General features: G+C 37.4%; 1 protein-coding gene across 1 annotated transcript in view; it reads right to left on the minus strand.

Moving 5' to 3' along the window:
- Positions 1 to 20,975, minus strand: part of BCAS3 (BCAS3 microtubule associated cell migration factor) — a 586,026-nt gene that overhangs the window by 367,189 nt on the left and 197,862 nt on the right. Inside the window, exons 16-17 of the mRNA XM_070774269.1 lie at positions 19,049 to 19,182; positions 2,401 to 2,665 (exon numbers count right to left, since the gene is read on the minus strand). Of these exons, the coding sequence (XP_070630370.1) occupies positions 2,401 to 2,665; positions 19,049 to 19,182 (399 nt within the window). The remainder of the gene's footprint in view (positions 1 to 2,400; positions 2,666 to 19,048; positions 19,183 to 20,975) is intronic.

Genomic DNA, 20,975 nt, shown 5'->3' on the forward strand with positions numbered 1-20,975 from the left:
TCTAGGTAGAAAACAAAGATTCCAAACTTGGGACTTCCCTGGTGGTCCAACAGTTAGGACTCCACTTCCTAATGCAGGGGTTGTGGGTTCCATCCTTGGTCAGGGAGAGAAGATCTCCACATGCCTGCCTTGTGGCCATAAAACCAAAGCAACATAAAACAGAAGCAATGCTGTAACAAATTCAATAAAGACTTTAAAAATGGTCCACATCAAAAAAATCTTAAAAACAACAAAGGGCCCAAACTTTTCTGAGTTGCAGAATTTCTCCCCAGGATTCTAGTTACAAATATACTTTTTCAGTCTATCTTAAAATTTCCTCCAAGGAAAAAATATATCTAAATTTATCTATTACATGTATCTTTAATTGACTAAGTATTACAAAAGCACATGTGTTCAAGCAGGAGCTAAAACAAATAAGGATAAGGATATATCCAGAACCATAAAGATACACTCAAACAAGTACTTGTACACACATGTTCATAGTACCACTATCCACAAAAGCTAGAAGGTGGAAACAACCCAAATATCCATCAATGGATGAATGGATAAAATACTGTGGAACATTCACATAACAGAATACTATTCAACCATAAAAAGGAATCAAGTGCTGATACATACTACAAAGTGGCTGTACCTCAAAGAAGCCAGACAAAACGTGACATATTTTATGACTGCAGTTATATGAAATATCCATATCAGGTACATCCATAGAGATGGAAGCAGATTGGTGGCTGCTAGGGACTTGGGCACAGAAGAGCGGGGAGGAATTTCTTAAAGAATATGCAGTTTTTGTTTGGAGTGAAGAAAATATATTTGGAACTAGATAGAAGTTGTTGTTGTACAATTGCTAAGTCATGTCCAACTCATTGCAACCCTATGGACTACAACACACCAGGCTCCCTATGGACTACAACACACCAGGCTGCCCTGTCCTTCACTATCTCCCAGAGTTTCCTCAAACTTGTGTCCATTGAGTCAGTGATGCCATCCAACCATCTCATCCTCTGTCACTCCCTTCTCCTCCTATCTTCAATCTTTCCCAACATCAGGGTCTTTTCCAATGAGTTGGCGCTTCCCATCAGGGGGCCAAAGTATTGGAGCTTCAGCCTCAGTATCAGTCCTTCCAATGAGTATTCAGGGTTGATTTCTTTTAGGATTGACTGGTTTGATCTCCTTGCAGTCCAAGGGACTCTCAAAAGTCTTCTCTAGCACCACAATTCGAAAGCATCAATTCTTCAGCACTCAGTCTTCTTTATGGTCCAACTCTCACATCTGTGCATGACTACTGGAAAAACCATAGCTTTGACTATAAAGACCTTTGTCAGCAAAGTGATGTCTCTGCTAGATTTCCAAGGAGGAAGCATCTTTTAATTTCATGGCTTCAGTCACCATCCTCAGTGATTTTGGAGTCCAAGAAAATAACTACAACCACTCTGGTAGTATCTACCAAAGTCAAGATTTGCATATGTTGTAACCTAGTATTTCCACAAAAATGAGCACACATTTGCACTATGAAACAAGTACCAACATTTTCATATCTTCATTATACATAAGAACTCCACAAGAAACCACCAAACTATAAATCAACAGTTGGAGAAAGAATAAACAAATAAGTAGAAATATATTTATACAAATGGAATATGTAAGAGAAATGGAAATAAATGAATTAAACCTACATAGAAATATATGAATTAATCTCACAAACAATAGTGAGCTATAGTTCACTTTTTTTAAAAGGAAGTGATTACTCTAAAGCCAGAATCATGGTTTGCTTTTATGGAAAGGGGGCACAAAAATGGAGTTCTGATGTTTTATTGATTGATTAGGATTATGGTTATACAAGTATTTTATCTAAAATAAAGTAATGACTTATATGTGTCTTTGGGATTTGGGGAGCTTTTTGTGCAACACATTAACAGAAATCCCACAGAGGTGTATTTTAAGATAAAATGCAAATGCTGCTCTAAAATATGTATGACTCAAGAATATCCCCCTCCCACAATAGATATATTTTTTTTTTCACAATAGATATTTCTTAATGAACTACAGTACTGACTTTGGTTAAAGCCAGAGTTTTCTGGAAAAGATCTACAGATAAAAAATTCAATCTCTAAATTTATGAAAACGGTCTTGAACACCATATTCCATATACATGGCATCAAGTAATCCTTATACAGTTAAAAAGTTAGGGAGTTAAAATATCATGGTAATGATCATCATCACCATTATTTAAATTTATTAAATGATTTAATATGTTAAGAATGTCCTCAAATGAACCCAAGATCGTCTTCGTATGAACAGATTAGAACAATGGGTTTATTTTATCCCAGATCTCAAAAATTAAAGGTAAAAGGGAGAAGGACTGTTGGGAACAGTGAAGAGAGAGAAAACTGAGTTTACCGTGCAGAGGGGATCCAGAGGGGCTGCTGGATAGACCTGGAACAGGGCTACAGCGACCTCCTTGCTTAGACGTCAGTTCCTGTTCAATCTCTTCCAGCCCAGCACTCTTCTGGAAACGGCTCATACGATTCACGACTCGTGGTGACATATGCGTTCGAACACAAGGCTGGCCACCATAAGGGTTGATTGGGAAAACATGGGAAGTGCCCCGGAGTGTACTGACCACAACCCAGCGACAGTCATGGCTGAAGCATATGTCTTGCACCTAAAATGAAACACGGGAAAACACAGAAATGACCGAAACTATTCAGATTTAATGAAGAATATCACACACATATTTCCAAATATAAACAGAAACGGTTGCCTGGTTATCAAATTTATCTCAGATCAGGTTATATTTTCAAAATGCTTATTTTAAAGATTAGACTCATTCTGAATAGTGATCAAAACTTTACATCAGGGATTTGATAAGATTTAGATATTCTAAAGGGAATTCTGTCTCTTGTTGTATAGAGTGCCAAATCAGAAAATAAGACCTAGGCGGTTTCACTCTATAAACCTATATTTAAAAAAAAAAAAAAAATATATATATATATATATATATATATACACATGGATAATATTCATTTCTTTAAAGGCATCTGCCTTCCAAAAAGTATAGAAGAGAAAAATTAAAACATACATTATACAATGTATACAAGGTGAAGTTATTAATCTAATCATTTGTTCAACAAATATGCTAAGTAACATGCTAATAAATACTAGGAACAAGAGGCAGATAAAATCATCCTTGAGCTCACAGCCTACAAGGAAGGAAAGACATTAGAAATTAACAAAAATATAACATGTAAAAGTGAAATAACTATTACATATGAGGCACGGTGGTAACAAAAGAGAAGCAATATACAAACTCTGCTTGTGACAGGCAAAAAGGAGATGTTCGAGAGGGTAGATACAGATCAGGAGTGGCATCAAAAAACATGATCTGAATAGTTCTGGGTTCTGGAAATGAGTTTTGAAGTAGGATATATTTATAAAGAAAGGAAAGAAGGGCATTCTAATTCAGACATATTAAGATATTCTACTTTGGATATAAATGCATAGACATAAGATGGAAGGGGCTTCTTCCCAGGTGGCTCAGATGGTAAACCTAAGTTCAATCCCTTGTTCAGGAAGATCCCTTGGAGAAAGGAATGGCAACCCACTCCAGTATTCTTGTCTGGAGAATTCCATGGACAGAGGAGTCTGGCAGACCATGGGGTCGCAAAGAGTCAGATACAACTGAGAGACTAACACTTTCACTTTCAAGATGGAAATGAATGGCAAGTAATTCTGTATGCCAGAAACAACATGAAAGTCAGAGCAAGTGGTGTCTGGATTTTATTTAGGAAAGAGTGGAGTAAAGATTTCAATTCTGAGAAACTCCCTAGCAGTCCAGTGGTTAAGACTCAGCACTTTCCCTGCCGTGGGTCCGAGTTTCATCCCTGGCGGAGAACTAAGATCCCGCAAGCAGCACAGCACAGCCAAAGAGAAACAGAGCATTCAGTTCTTGAAGGATGACTGTGGGAGTGAAATGCAGGGGAGTGGATTTGTAGTGGAGATAAGGATAGCTGAAAGAAAGTTAGGTAGGAGTTCCTTCAATAAACATAGCAGCTAAAGGACCCTGAAGAGAAGTAGGAAGAGAAAATGTCTCAAAACACTCTAATGACGACCCAAATGCCCATCAATAGATGAACTGGAGAAAAAAGATGTGATACACACATATACACAGTGGAATATTTCGGCCATGATAACAATTTAAAAACATAAAAACTTATGTACTGCAGTGGTTGGCAAACACTGCAGGCCGTATACTCTCTCTCAGCTATTTCAACTACTCAACTCTGCCCTTCCAGGGTCAAAGTTACCATAGAAAATATATATAGATCAATGCATGCAGTTATGTTCATTAAAAAAATGAACTTTTTTACAGAAACAACTGGTTGGCCACAGACCTGATCTAGGTAAAGTCAGTCACTAAATTGTATGACATTTATCAGACACTAATATGGAATTTCCAGTATTTTCAAATTAACAAACTGAATTTATTACTTTTATCTTGAAACCAGTCTAATGGTGACAATTTAAACAAAAATCTCTATTTACGTTTATACTTTAAAAAGATAGCCAAGTAAAATTCAATACTGTTTTAACCACAGTCTCTTGAAAAACAGGCAAGTCATAGGTACATAAGAAAGATTTCTACACTGACTAAATGATAAACTAATTTTCCAGCACATAAAACAACTGTAAAACAGTATTTAAAAAAATAAACCAGACAACAAAAGTATGATAATTTAAAGATGCTGATGAGTAGGATTTAACATGAAAAATGCATGTGTGTCTCTATATATATGAATATGAAAAATATTAGCTAACATTATAACAACATGAACAAGTAAAACTCTCCAAGCAATCCAAGAAGCTAATTTTCAATATATTAAATCTTTGATAAGCCTAAATTCAGCTCAAAATCTTGACTAACATTCCAGAAGTATCCTACAAATAAAAGCTATAAGTATTCATCAAAGTACAAGAGCCTAGAACCTTTGAAATAAAAAGAAATTTTAGTTTTATACATCAAACAAATATTTCATTGCAAGACGACTGATAGGCAAAAATGATCAATACAGATAAACCCTAAAATGAACCACATACCCACCCATTTCAATTACTGTGACACACCCAAATGCCACGTTAATGTTATAATTAAAGAATCTCCTGATTCTTTATGCTGAGAAATTTAACTCCCAGCGAGTCTAGAATTACAAATAGAAAGTCGTTCCTCAAGTGTCTCATCTGTCTTCTTCGCCTACAGTAACTTTCAGCTAAACAAATAACAGAAAAGCAAAAGAAAAGGAAGCAGCAGGACAAAGGAAAGGGTAAATAGCAGAAGCAAGAGAGAAGAAACACAGCACCAGACGAATTTAATAGTATTGTACCATACGCATTAACACAAGCCAGAATCAAATAAATAAAAAAACTTTAGGCTTATTGAGTAACTTATGTTCCATCATCAGTGGAACTAAACCATGTTATCTAAAACCTTTTTCCAAAACACTTATAATCAAGACAACTTCTTGGTCTGGTCAAGGAAAAGAAGTTTCCTTCTTTCAAGAATACTTCTGCAATGAGGTGGTGGTAACAAACAGTATCAAGGCAAGAAGACAGAATCCCACTAAATGCTTACTTAGAAAACTGCAGTTAGAGAAGTGATTCTGCTCTATGACCTTAAAGACACATCAGGATACATAAATGAGCAGAGACGAGTTGCTGAAGACATCAGCAGTCAAGAAACTAGGGAAAGTTTAATCCTTTAAATAAAATTACAGAAGATAACAAGTCGCCTATCCACAAAATGCAAAATGATATAACTGTCCATGTTATCAAACAAGTTGGGTGGTTTTTCACATATTGTTAAAAATAAGAAAGATGGGGAACCCTCATTAAGACACTCATTATTATCAGTTTTGAGCTTTTAAATAAGCAAATGTCATCATGCTTAACAAGATATAAATGAGAAATACACAGTGCTTAATTGTTTTGCAAATTTCTACTGGGTTACATAATTTATTGCTCTTTAAATGCATTATTTGGCATATTTATAAGATCTCAAACTTGCTTCTTATTGTAATGATGAAAAATTTGGCTATGAGAAACCAATTAGGCCTGTAGAAAACTAAATTTTTCTTAAAACTTAATACAGCTGTATTTCAGTAATTCTAATTTATACAAGCATTTTTTCAGCAATCTAAATCAATTTCATTGATTTACTCACCCAAACAATATTTGGGGCCACAAAAGTCTAATATAGCAGACATATATGGAATAATTATGTCCAACATTTTATTAAAACAAAACCCCAAGAATATATTCATTCACAGAACAGGCTGAATTCAAATTACATATAAAATAACAGTATTTGAGCATTAGAATTAAGTGTTATTACATTTAAGAATCTAACATACAACAATCAGCATCACACAAGGCTCTAAATTTATGCCACCAATTTACTCCACGGTCTCAATTAACCAGTAAGAGCAGTTTAAAATTTTAGGGTTATTTTAACATCCTAAAATCCCTAACTTTAGTGTGCTAAGAAGCACCTAGATTATCTAGAAGAAATACAGATTTTTGATCCCACGTTCAGAATTACAATTCAGGAGGTGTTGGGAGATCTTGGGGGAGACACGAGCAAGAAACCTGCAGTTTTTGAACACTCAGATAAGGACTCTGCTACTGACCTTAAGTCTCTAACATGGAGCTAGAAAAATTAATAACCTGACCAGAAATAGCAGCCCTGTAGCCCCATACCAAACCTTAGAAATTATGTAAAAGATACTTTTTAAAAAAATTAAGTAAAAGCAATGATTTCCTAGGGTGTGAGTGGGGCAGTAGATTGACTGAAAAGGGCCAGAGGAAACTTTCTGAGATGATGAAAATGCACGGTACTTTGATTTATGCTTATACAGATGTAACTAGTGGATGACACGTGGAGCACCCGACTCCTGCTTCACAGCCTCACCTGCCACCACTACAGACGCCTCCAGTGCACTGCCCACAGCCTCTCACAGCAGGCGCTGACACAGTTATGATCAGCCAGACAAAAGCAGGATGCTGCTGCAGTGTTCTGGGAAAGTATCCACTTTCCTGATAAAAGGAATTAACATCACTGAAGCTGTCCTTACTGTGTGAATTCATCTTACTGCTTTGAATTCAGAAACGATGCCCAGTAGAGTGGCAATTACAAAGTGATCACAAGAAAAAGAAAGTCACTGAGACACTGTACCAAAACCAGCAGCAGCCTTCTTGTAAGGTGAGAAAAATAAACCCTGTGTTTTTATTTCTGTAGCCAAAAATATGCCTAAAGATTCAATTACCAATTCCCTTTCCAACTCCCTTTTAAAAAGAAAGAAAATCTGAAAGCAGAGAGTACTCAGATAAAATATCTCAAATCCCAGAGTACCTACTGTCTTTCAGAAGCCTGTTAAGAATGGCAATCAAACCATAAAGACAAGTCCCATACCACAAATGCTAACTGGTCAAGATCCAAGCCATCAGATGAGGTTATGTTTAATGAAAATGAAGGAAAATATTTAAAATAAGCTATGTGCCCAAGAATGAATATATAACATTAATTAATATACAATATATTAATATGGGATTCCCTGGTGGCTCAGTGATAAAGAATCTGCCTGCCAATGCAGGAGATGTGGGTTCAATCCCTGAGTTGGGAAGATCCCCTGGAGAAGGAAATGGCAGCCCACTCCAGTATTCTTGCCTGGAGAATCCCACAGACAGAGAAGCTTGGAGAGCTACAGTCCAAGGGGTCCCAAAAAAGTTGGACAAAACTTAGCAACTAAAAACCACATAGACATTCCCAACCCAACAGTTCAATGATTTCTCTTTCAAAATTGATAAATACACTTTCATTTAAAATGGTCTAACTCTGACAAAGCAACAAGGTTAAAAGCAATAAGCTGGCGTGAGAATAAGTTGCTTAAATGGAGATGCGGTAAAGACAGATAATCCATACACAGCATCTAACTCATCTGCCTACTCCCTCCCCATATCGATTCTTCAGATTCATTTATGTAGTCAATAACATATTCAGGGGAAGCCTTTCAAAGCTTGCGCTCTGCTAGGCGCTAAAAATTTGAAAATGAGCTAAAATAAGTAGCACGCTGAACTCTTGGGCATCTATGCCAGAGAAATGAAAACTATGTTCACATAACATATTCGTAATAGTGCAAACTGTAAATTGTTCAGGTGAATGTTTATAAAACTGTGAAAGTCAGGTTCCTTACAAAAGGGTAACATGAGGGGACCGTTCAGTATCTTGACAGCAGTGGAGGATACTGCCGACACGTATGATTAAAACATATACACTTACATACACATATACACACATGAACACAAGTAAGTCAGGTGAAATCTGAAAAAGATCAATGCGTGGTGCCAATGTCAGTGTATTGGTTGTCACATACTCTAGTTTTGCAAAATTCTAGTGCTGGGATTAATTGGGTACAATGTACATGGGATCGATTTCTTAGTACAATTTCTTGTAAGCGCACATGAATCTATGATTATTTCAATAAAAATCCAAACAAACAAAATGCGGATGTAACACCCTGGGAACACCACGGTGTCAGCAGTGCCACTGGAGCCGACTCCTGCTGAAGCTTGAACTTGAGTGGAGACGAGGATGAGGGGTGGCCCCAAAAGCCAAGGACTACAGTGTGAACCAGGCAGTGCTAGGAGTGGGGACAGAAAAGAAGGGGCTGCTGTGCCTGGATCCTCCCTGGACACTGGTGAGCAGCACCGCTGCTCATCCAGAAATAACTGGCACGAATGCTTGGCCAAATGAGGAAAAAAGGCTAACACTCCTGGCTGCTCCCATAGTATCTGCAGGCTAGCCTCCCCGGCCACAGAGACAGGGGATAATGAGATGACCTGGCAGCTGTCACTGGAAAAACTGGCATGTGCACCTTAAACACATTAGTCCATGTCCTCGTGTAAGGGGAAACAGCCCTTACCCGCATAGAAGTAAAAAATATCCTAGAGCAAAGCCTAAGCACAGTTCAGAGAACTAAAGTGACCTTGTGCATGCATGTGTGCGTGCTCAGTCGTGTCCAACTCTGTGTGACCCCAAGGACTGTAGGCCGCCAGACTCCGCTGTCCATGGGATTCTCCAGGCAAGAACACTGGAGTGGGTCACCATTTCCTTCTCGAGAAGATCTTCCAAAAGTAGGGGTTGAACCCGCGTCTCCTGCATTGGCAGGCAGATTCTTCACCACTGAGCCACAGGCGGGTGTACTATCATAGTTTATGTTCATGAGTATAACTAGTGGCAGTTTCTGCCTTGTGGCAGAAAGCAAACAAGAACTAAAGAGCCTCTTGATGGAAGTGAAAGAGGAGAGTGAAAAACTTGGCTTAAAAATCAACATTCAGAAAACTAAGATCATAGCATCTGCTCCCATCACTTCGAGGCAAACAGAAGGGAAAACAGTGACAGACTTTATTTTTGGGGGGCTCCAGAATCACTGTAGATGGTGACTGCAGTCATGAAATTAAAACATGCTTGGTCCTTGGAAGAAAAGTTATGACCAACCTAGACAGCATATTAAAAAGCAGAGACATTACTTTGCCAACAAAGGTCTGTCTAGTCAAAGCTATGGTTTTTCCAGTAGTCATGGATGGATGTGAGAGTTGGACTATAAAGAAAGCTGAGCACCAAAGAACTGAGGCTTTTGCACTGTGGTATTGGAGAAGACTCTTGAGAGTCTCTTGGACTGCAAGGAGATCCAACCTGTCCACCTTAAAGAAGATCAGTCCTGAGTGTTCATTGGAAGGACTGAGGCTGAAGCTGAAACTCCAATACTTTGGCCACCTGATACGAAGAACTGACTCATTTGAAAAGACCCTGATTCTGGGAAGGATTGAAGGAGGGAGGAGAAGGGGACGACAGAGGATGAGATGGTTGGATGGCATCACCAACACAATGGACATGAATCTGAGTAAACTCCGGGAGTTGGTGATGGACAGGGAGGCCATGCGGTGCTGCAGTCCATGGGGTCGCAAGGAGTCGGGCACAACTGAGCGACTGAACTGAACAACGAGTATTAATGGCTTAACTGATTGTACTTACATGCTTCTATGTGTCGGGGGGGCATCCTCTGCCATGAAGACGGAAGCCCATAGCGGCTCACCTACTAGCCTTTCCGTTTCTTCCCATGTTATGTAACAGACACATCAGAATCCAAGGAAAAAGTGAAGGTGGAGGCTTAATGGCTGCTAAAGCATGCAGAGGTGTTATCCCAGTACAACATCGCCACCTGCCTGAGCCAGCATCCAAGTACACTCCCTCTTTTAGATGGCAGCTACTAAACCTGCTTCTGGGTTCTTGTCACTGAACAACTGACTCATGGAGGCTTTGTGGTTTTTCCAGACCCGTACTGGGACAAGTCAATTCCAATCCAATGATGAGTGTGGTGGAAGGTTCCAAGAGGGATTGCTAGTCAAGTGGGAAGGGTATACTCCAGAATGTGTTCCAGAACACCCCCAGGAGCACCTTGTTTTTACAACTACTTTATCACCTACTCTACTGCCTGAAGCAATGCCAGTGGTTCAATAAGCCCTTGAATCACAGAGTTTCCCTTGAATGCCTGACTCACTGATGGTTTGGCTAAGATGAACAGTGATGGTGTCCACAGGCCCAGAGCAGCTGCACAGCACCAACAAAAACTTGGGATAGACAAACATAAGGATCAATCAGCACAGCAGGATAATGGAAAGCTGTCGCCTCTGCTTTTATTGAGGAGTCACTATAACTGTGGGCCAGTGATGCCCATTCATTTCTGTATGGACGTTTTTGTGCTACAGTGACAGGTAATACAGAAAACATATAGAATGCAGAGCTATTTTGCTTTCTGGCTTTTTAAAGAAGTTTGTGGATACCTGCTTTAGATAATCCCCCTAAGGACAATTACTAGAAGTGCTATACTTATACTGAAACGTGGGCATCTGTCAATGGCCTTGCCAATGGTCTGGTGTGCCATGAAGGAGATTATATACTGGCAGGTTGCAGATGTCCCTCTTTTAGGGCGAGGAGCTGTACAAATATATCATGGCTGGTAACAGAAGAATCTGGGTCACTAAGGCCCAAGGTGCGAATCGAGCCACTGGTGAGGAAGCTAGAGTCAAGCTGCTCATCATACCCACTTTGCCTTGCCCTGCATAGTGATTTCCATCCAAATTCATCAGTTATGCCTCTTTGCCCATCTACTGTCCATTGCTTCCTTCATACAAAGTATACAAGATGTCACAACTTAAAAGCATAAATATACTACAGGTGTTGGGGGTTAGCTGTTCAGGACAAGATAGTTAACAGGACTGCTTAGAGATCTGCCCTTTTTTCCTCATGTATTTAGTTGTCCAGTCGTGTATGACTCTTTGCGACCCCATGGACTGTAGCCCACCGGGCTCCTCTGTCCATGGGGCTTCTCCAGGCAAGAATACTGGAGTGGGTTGCCATGTCCTCCTCCAGGGGATCTTCCCAATTCAGGGAGCAAACCCAGGTCTCCTGCATTGCAGGCAGATTCTTTACCATCTGAGCCACATCAAATGTTTAGAAAGTGTTATTAAACTTAGTTTTAGGTGCACAGACATCTAAATCTTCCTGATAATTTGACTCTTGAACATTGTGAAATATCGCTGGTAATATCTTTTGTCTTAACCTCTTTCTTAGTTTATATTAATACAGTCAAATTTTTAATATTCATATGTTTATTATTTGCATGACAAACCTTTTAACATGTATTAACCATCATCATATTAAAGACTCAAAGACAATCTTTAGTAGGTAATTTGTCCCTTTAGTTTGGAGTTCTTTAGGCTGAAATATGTTAATATTTAGTATATGATTTATATGGTTGAATTTTGATGTACTATTTAATTTTGTTTTCTGTTTATCCTGTGTCTTGTGTCTCTGTTCTTCCCTTTCAGCAAAATTGCTTTTGAAGTAATTAAACATTTTTTTAGAATTCCATTTTAAATGAAGTTTTGTCTTTTTAGGTACAGCACAAATGAACCTTGGAACAGTATAATTCCATGTACCTGTTCCCACCCAACCACCAATGGTATTCTGCTATAGCTATCATATGTATTACATGTATACAATATAAGCCCCAGAAAATGTTTAAATTTCCTACATAGAGAAAGTATCTTAACATTAAATTTAAAATGTTAACATTTATATTTTAAATGAATTAAGAAAGGGGGGAAATCCTCTTTAATATGAAATTGATCATTTCTCGGATATTTCATTACTTCCAAAATGTCCAAGTTTGCTCTGGTTATCCTTTCTCCCTGCACAACAGTGTGGATTTGCGAGGTTTACTGTTCACTTTGTCGTTCTTAAATGATACTCTTGCTAGATGGAGAATTTCTTATTACCAGTACCTTTTTCTTTCAGTCCTTTAAACAAGATATTCCACTGCCTTCTGACTTCCATGGTTTCTGATAAGAAGTCAACAGTTTGAAAATGTTTTTTCTCTGTATATGTTATTTTCCTCTGGCTACTTTCAAGATTTGCTTTGGTTTTCAGAAAGTTTACTATGTCATTCTTAAACTTCAGCTTTGTCATATTCAAAATGTGTCTTTCACTAAATCTGGAACGTTTCCCATCTTTATTTCTCCACGTATTTTTTTCTGCCTCATTCTCTCTATACCTTCTCCTACACAGATCAAAACAAATTTTGCTCCAGGATGGATCATACATAGGGTGATAACTACACCTAATTTGGATAATTTTGATGAGGAGATGTGAACTTTGAGTCTGATGATATTTTAAAGAGATTTTACTGTTAAGAACTGATGTTGTAATGTGCTGAGATTTCCAGGGATGTTTGTATGGGGTAAACGTATTTTGCACGTGAAATTATCCTGAATTTGAGGGTTCAGAGAGGGTGGACTGTAATGAAGTAAACAGTGCTCAAAACAAGACATACCCAGATCCTAATCTGTGGGACCTACATACAGTACATTATAGTACAAAGAGTGACTATTACCTTGTATGACAAAATACATGATTAATATCTAGATCAGAAGTTATCCTGGATTATCAGTGCTAATATTAAATGGAATCATTTAATGATACTAAATAATTATTTAATGTACCCTTAAAAGACACAAAGAAGAGGAGAAGACACAGAGGAGAGGAGGAAGAAATGAGGCCACAGAGGGAAATACTGGAGTGGTATCTAGCCGTAAGCAAAGAAATGTTTAGTCACCGGAAGTCGGCAAAGGCAAAGAACAGACTCTCTGTTAGAACTCTAGAGGGAGTGCAGCCTCGCCAACACCTTGATTTTGGACTTTGGGCTTCCAGAAATGAGAGAAATAGATTTCTGTTATTTTAAGGCCATTTGGTTTTGTTCTGTTATTTTAAGGTAATTTGTTATGACAAGCACAGGAAAGAAATGTGCAGTAAATTTGTATACAATGTGAATTTTCTGTTATGGACTCCCCATAACTGAAGTTGCTGGGTGGTATGGCAAGCTTATGTTCAGATTTTCAGAAACTGCCAAACTATTTTCCAGAGTCGCCGTACGACTGTACATTCCCAACAGCACTGTGTGGAAGGGCCAGTTCCTCCACTCATTCACTTTTTGAGAGTTCCCTTAAAATGTGGTGTAGATACCAGACAACTTGAGTCTAACTCAAAGGGTCTCTCCTGTGTTTTCTTCTAAAAGCTTTACAATCATAGATTTTATACATTTAAATCTATGGTCTAGTATGAGTTCATTTTTGTATATGGGATGAGACATGGGCTAACATAAATACCCAGTCAGTTCATTACCACTGTTGAAAAGACTAACTTGTCTTCATTTTGCACCTTTGTCAAAAATCAATTGTCCGTATGTATGGAAATGTGCCTGTTACTATACCTTTAATAAGTCTAATTACCAGGTAATGCTCCAACTTTTTCTTTTTCAATATTATTTTGCCCAGTATAACTCCTATGCAGTTGTATATAAATTTGAGAAGTAGCTTATTCATTTTTTATCAAAAATGTTTAATACTGCTGGGATTTTAATGGAGATGGCATTGAATATACAAATCAGTTTGGAGAGAAATTATATTCTAACAATATTATGTACTGCAGCCCAAGAATATGGTTTAACTCTTTATTTAATCAGATCTTTACTCTCAGTGATGTTTTACAGTTTTAGAATACAGTCCTACATGTGATATGCTCATTGTTTTTAACTTAATTTTTTTTTAATTGACAATTGTTTGATTCTAGTATATGGTTTTGGTACCCAGAAGTCTTGTTAAAATCACCCATTAGTTCTAACTTTTTGTGGTATTCATTAGATTTTCTGTATGTCATCTTTAATGTAATTTTACTTCTTCCTACTGGTATGACGGTGGTTCTTCCCATGGTTGCAGATTTCTCGGCAGATCTCAAGGGTTTTTTCTTTGTAGCTTTCATCTCTCTGATACTCAGTCCTGAGAACTCCATGATCTTGGTCTTCCTAGACTCACCAATATCTCATCAACAAAGGGATTCTAGACTCCATTTGGGTTCCCCTTTCCTATACCCCAGGCTGTTTTTTCCTGAACTGACCGTCGCAAAGAAACCGCCTGCCAACCCAGGGGACACAAGAGATGTGCGTTCAATTCCTGGGTAGGGAAGATCCCCTGGAGAAGAAAATGGCAACCCATCCCAGTATTCTTGTCTGGGAAATCCCATGGACAGAGGAGCTTGGCAGGCTACAGTTCATGGGATTGCAAAAAGTCAGACACGACTGAGCATTCACACACAGGTCCTTTTCTCCTTGAGAATTAAACATATTAATCATACCATTTTGCAGGATTGCTCTGATAAAGTAGAAGTAACATGTTTCTAATACACAGAGGTTTCCAAAGCAAGTGTACCATTTATCAAAATTAGCATGTTAAGTACAAAAACTACTAGTGTCAGCTTCGGTAAGACTTTACAGAAGTATATTTTTAAATACCGTAACGTTTTACTACATATGACTTTACTGATGAAAACTAAGAATATTTTGCTAACTACACATGTACTTTATGAGGAAAATTACTGTCAGATGCAGAGGATATCCCAAGTCATAGATCATAAAACAACTTAATTCAACATAATTAGATCCACATATTTGATCCTTTTTTCCTTGCATGATTAAAGTATCCTCAGAGTTCTTGGAAGATTCCAGAATGACATGATTTTAAAATACTCAAAGACAGACAGATTACTTGCCATACAGATTTCATCATCAGTATTAAATTTTATATATCATTTCAAAATCATTTCAGTATACACTTATAAAAATTAATTTTATGGTTATCAATTGTGTTTCCTTAGATCTTTATGTTTAAGGTTTAAAAATTTCCAATCTCCTAAATTATAGGATGTGACATAGAACAACACAATTTTAATAACGCCTATTTGGTTTTCCTACCTGTTAAATAGGAATAGCATTGGCATTAGCAAATATTAGCACCTACAAACATTTGTCCATGTGCAGCGCACTGTTTTATGGATGAGAGACCCCAAGAAGCTTAAGCAAGATCTCTGTTTCCGTGTTAGAAATAAAGGTAAATTGAATGACAAATAATGTTAATGCAAAAGAGGTATCAAAAATGGATATAAATTTTTTAAAAGGTGTGGGTGCTTAAAATGTTCAAATTACTGGAGATTACAGTTGAGGTAGAGCATATTAGTAAGTAGGGAGGATAGGATGCAGATTAAAAAACAATAAAGAAATAAAATGTGGGGCTTCCCTGGTGGCTCAGTGGTACAGAATCAGCTGGCTAATGCAGGAGACACAGTTTGGATCTCTGATTTGGAAAATGTCACAAGCCATGGAACAACTAACCCGTGCACCACAACTACTGAGCCCGGCAGCTGCAATTACTGGGCCCACGTGGAGCAACTCCTGAAGCCTGTGTGCCATAGAGCCCGTGCTCTGCAGGAGAGGCCACCGCAATGAGAAGCCCACACACCACAACTGGAGTAGCCCCTGCTTGCCACAACTAGAGAAAAGCCCACGCAGCAATGAGGACCCAGCCAAAGATAAACAAATAAAATTACTTGTTAAAAAATGTCAAGAAATAAAACATGCCCTTTATTGTACAACACAGGGAATATGGCCAGTATTTTTTGGTAACTATAAATGGAATATAACCTTCAAAAACTGTGAATCACTATGCTGTATACCTGCAACTTATATAATACTGTACATCAACTATACATCAATGAAAAAAATCTTTTCAAAGAAATAACATGTGCCCAGCAGAACATTTTATAGTGAAATAGTAAATCTTTACCTAAAATGCTCATCTAATTGAAAACTTCCATACGAAAGCAATAACAGCAAATGGTTATTAAACAGGAGAAAGCAACTTCATTGTGCCAGAATGTAAGCACACTGTCAAAGAATAATGTACATATTATAAGCTAATAGATGTCGAAGATGTCAAGCTAATAGATGTCAAACTAATAGGCTCCAACAGGCCAAATGCGGACTGTTCTGAGTACTAAAATAATTTTTGAATGAATATAACTCATTTAACAAAGAATCTATTCAACCAAATGATACATGTAAATAAAACAAGTAATAAAAAGTTTGATGAGGAATGGGATATTTATATAGTTTTAAGTGACTTCTCCTAGCCCACTATCCACACAGGCCACAGCACAAAGACAGCAGACTAAAAATGTCCTTCTCCCAGTCTTCCCCTGAAAGCAGTATATTTGCATACTTTAAAAGCTGCAGTCTGAAGGCTCAGCTCCCAATCAGTCTGCATCTAGGTGCTGAGATCCACACCACATCAACAAAATGAAAAATAAAAATCATATGACCATCCCAATAGATGCAGATAAAGCACTTGACAAAATTCAACAAGCATTCATGATAAAAACTCATTAAAGTAGATACAGAGGGAATATATTTCAACATAATAAAGGTCATATATGACAAGCCCACACCTAACATTATACTCAATGGTGAGAAGCTGAAAGCGCTTTCATAAAAGCCGAAAGCATTTGCAATTGCATCAAAAAGAATAAAATACATAGGAAAATTTAACCAAGGAAGTGAAAGACCTGTGCACTCAAAACCATAAGATACTGATGAAAGAAACTGAAGAAGACACAAATAAATGAAAAAATATTCCATACTCATGAATTAAAAGAACCAATACTGTTAAAATATCCACACTATCAAAAGCAATCTACAGATTCACTGCAATCTCTGCTGCTGCTGCTGCTAAGTCACTTCAGTCGTGTCCAACTCTGTGCGACCCCATAGACGGCAGCCCACCAGGCTCCCCCATCCCTGGGATTCTCCAGGCAAGAATACTGGAGTGTGTTACCATTTCTTTCTCCAATGCATGTAAGTGAAAAGTGAAAGTGAAGTCGCTCAGTCGTGTCCGACCCTTAGCGACCCCATGGACTGCAGCCTACCAGGCTCCTCCATCCGTGGGATTTTCCAGGCAAGAGTACTGGAGTGGGGTGCCATTGCCTTCTCCGATGCAATCTCTATCAAAATTCAAATGGCATTTTCACAGAACTAGAAAACAGTCCTAAAATTTGTAGGAACCAGAAAAGACCCCAATAACAAAAGCAATCATGACCAAGAAGTACAAAGTTGGAAGCATCATGCTTCCCAATATCAAACTATATTGCAAAGCTAAAGTAATCAAAACAGCATGATACAAAGTTTAAAAATAGGGGGTACTATTAACAAAGAAAAGACCACAATTATTACTTTTAATTACATATCGCTTTAGAGTTCGAAACTAATGCAATAACAAAAATAAAACTGAAAATGGTCAAAAATTACCATAATACTTGTCAGAAAGTATGTTCTATATAAGGGTTTCCCTGATAGCTCAGTTGGTAAAGAATCCACCCACAATGCAGGAGACCCCGGTTTGATTCCCCGGGTCGGGAAGATTCCCTGGAGAAGGGATAGGCTACCCACTCCAGAGTTCTTGGGCTTCCCTTGTGGCTCAGCTGGTAAAAAATCTGCCCACAATGCGGTTGAGAAGATCCCCTGGAGAAGGGAAAGGCTACCCATTCCAGTATTCTGGCCTGGAGAATTCCATGGACATTCCATGGAGTCACAAAGAGTCAGACACAACTGAGCGACTTTCACCTTCTATACGTAAAATACAAGAAAAATTTTTCTGAAAAAGTATTAGATCTCAAAATAGAGTACAGCAAAGCAGGAAAACACAAATCTAATACAAAACAATATATAGCCTATTATACCTCAGCAATAATAATTTTACAATGTAATAATTCCTAGATGCAAAAATTCTATACTTAATGATGCAAATTCTAACTGCATTAAAATGTAATTTCAATGTAATTCAAATTAAAAACTTAAAAATATTCTTTATATAACTTCAAAATATTTTTATATAACTCAATATTCTTTATATTACCCCATAACTAAAATGCATTTCAATAAGAAAATGCTCAATAGCTGAAAATGTTTTCAAAAATGAACAATAAGTCTGCTATAAAACAGTAAAAGTGAGTAAAACAGCATAATGTTGGTGAAAGGTACTGCTTTATTTTTACTTTCTAGTAGAGGAATTTCTTAATACACACTAAATCTAAAGACTGCTATAATGAACCACCACCATCAACATCACCTAGATTTGACAATTATTAACATTTTGCATATTGTTTTCAACTTATGTCTTAGTTTACTTTGTTCTGCCAGAACATTCAAAAGCAAACCAGACACATAGTATCGTTTCACCCATAACTACTTCAGCATGATTGCAGAATATATGCCTAATAGACTGGACTTGAAGAAAACAAACAAAAAAATGGTTTTAGGACAGGAAGAGAACAATAAATTGAACTTCTGTTTTATCAGTGTTCATTGTTCACCTACTGCTTATGTTATTAACTGGGTCAAAATAGGATAAAGTTCTTAATTATCTGACCCAGTCTAAAAAACTGTATGAACACACCAACATTAACGTTAACCTCCAGTATGATACAAATAACCTCTGGATTAGATGTCATATTACACAAAAATAACACCTTCTGAAAAAATATACAACTTACTTTGGCTTCAGTTTCTCCCCTGTGAAGAGTATATAAATGATGGACAGCACTTTGTGATGAGGACCAAGGATGAGTCAAAATTTGGAAGACGTGGAAGTCATGGCCAAGGGTATCTGTTGTGACTAGAAGCATTCCTGAAGGACACACCAAAAAAGGGTAAAAACAAACACCATTATGTATGTGGATAAAATATTTTCACAAGGCACTCATCATACTTTAAAATATTATTGAAGGGAAAAAGTGACCAAATATATAAGAAACTTCCTACAATTAAAAAAAAAATTAAAACACAAGACTTTTTTCCTGTGTGAATACAAAACCTTAAGGTCACATCAGTATTCAAGTATAGTGACATACTTACATGTCAAGGTTTTATGATGTTCTCATACAACTAGTAGAGAAAAGTTTACAATGCTGGAATCACAGAGTTCACAAGCATTTTAAAATAGCAAATCTGATAATAAAGAATGTGAAAGACTTCCCCCCATGGAATTAAAACCCACTTTCACTTTTTCCATTTCTCAAAACCTGAATTCTAAATTCCAATTTGAGTACTACTACAGCTAATAATACCCTACTCAATTCACCAGTTTAAAACTTGTCTCCACTCTAGCCTATTTATTTAAATTCCCTACTGTCTTTCACAAAGCAAATTTTGATGAGATGTCATGGCCAAGAATTATGCACCTAACACAAGGTCACAAAAATTTTGGTTTCCTGTTCTATTTCACAGTTTTATATTTTACATTTAGGTCTTTCATCAATTTTGTGTTAATTTTTGTACAAAGTGTAAGGTATTAGAAATTATCTTTTTTGAAAATGATGTTCAATTGTCTCAGCAGGATTTCTTAAAGAGGCTAATCTTTTTTTTTTACTTTACAATATTGTATTGGTTTTGCCATACATCAACATGCATCTGCCATGGGAAGAGGCTAATCTTTATCCTCTTTTATCTATCTTTTATTCTACATTCAATGTCAACATGCCAAAGATCAACTGGCCATATTAGGATGGGTGTTTTTCTGGAAGTCCTATTCTGTTCCATTGATATCTGTGTCTATCATTCACTAATATCACACTTTCTTAACTTACTATTACTTGGAAATCACACAGAACAAGCCCTTGTTTTCTGACCTTTCCAAGATTGTTTTAGCTATTCCAATTCCTTTGTCTTTCCAAACACAGATTCAGCTTTTCGATATCTACATAATTAGGATAACAAACATCTTAACAATAATGAGTCATCTGATCTATGAACATCACATATTTCTTGATATGTCTTCCTTTTTGTCTTTTAGCACATTGATTGTATTTTCTTAGTGTTACTATCACTGGTACTCTATTTCAATTACCAAATTTTCCTTGGCAGTATATAGAGATATAACTGATATTTATATAAATATCTGTATACAAGGAGATTGAACCAGTCTATCCTAAAGGAAATCAGTCCTGAATATTCATTGGAAGAACTGATGCTGAAGCTCAAACTCCCAACACTTTGGCCACCTGATGCGAAGAACTGACTCACTAGAAAAGACCCTGATGCTGGGGAAGATTGAAGGCAGGACAAGAAGGGGACGACAGAGGATGAAATGGTTAGACCGCATCACTGACTCGATGGACATGAGTATGAGTAAGCTCTGGGAGTTGGTGATGGACAGGGAGGCCTGGTGTGCTGCAGTCCACGGGTCGCAAAGAGTCAGACACAACTGAGCAACTGAACCGAACTGTGTGCATACCTACACACTCTACAAATTCTAGGAGCTTTTATGTAGATTACATGGAATTTTCTTTCTAAACCTACAGTATGTGAATAGACATAGTTTGATTTTTCTCTTTCCACACTACATGACCTACATGCCTTGTTTTTTCTCTTGACCTGCTATTTTTGCTGAGGTAAACAAAAATGACGAGAGGCAATATTCAC

This window comes from Bos indicus, chromosome 19, assembly GCF_029378745.1.
Source record: "Bos indicus isolate NIAB-ARS_2022 breed Sahiwal x Tharparkar chromosome 19, NIAB-ARS_B.indTharparkar_mat_pri_1.0, whole genome shotgun sequence".
NCBI lineage: Eukaryota > Metazoa > Chordata > Mammalia > Artiodactyla > Bovidae > Bos > Bos indicus.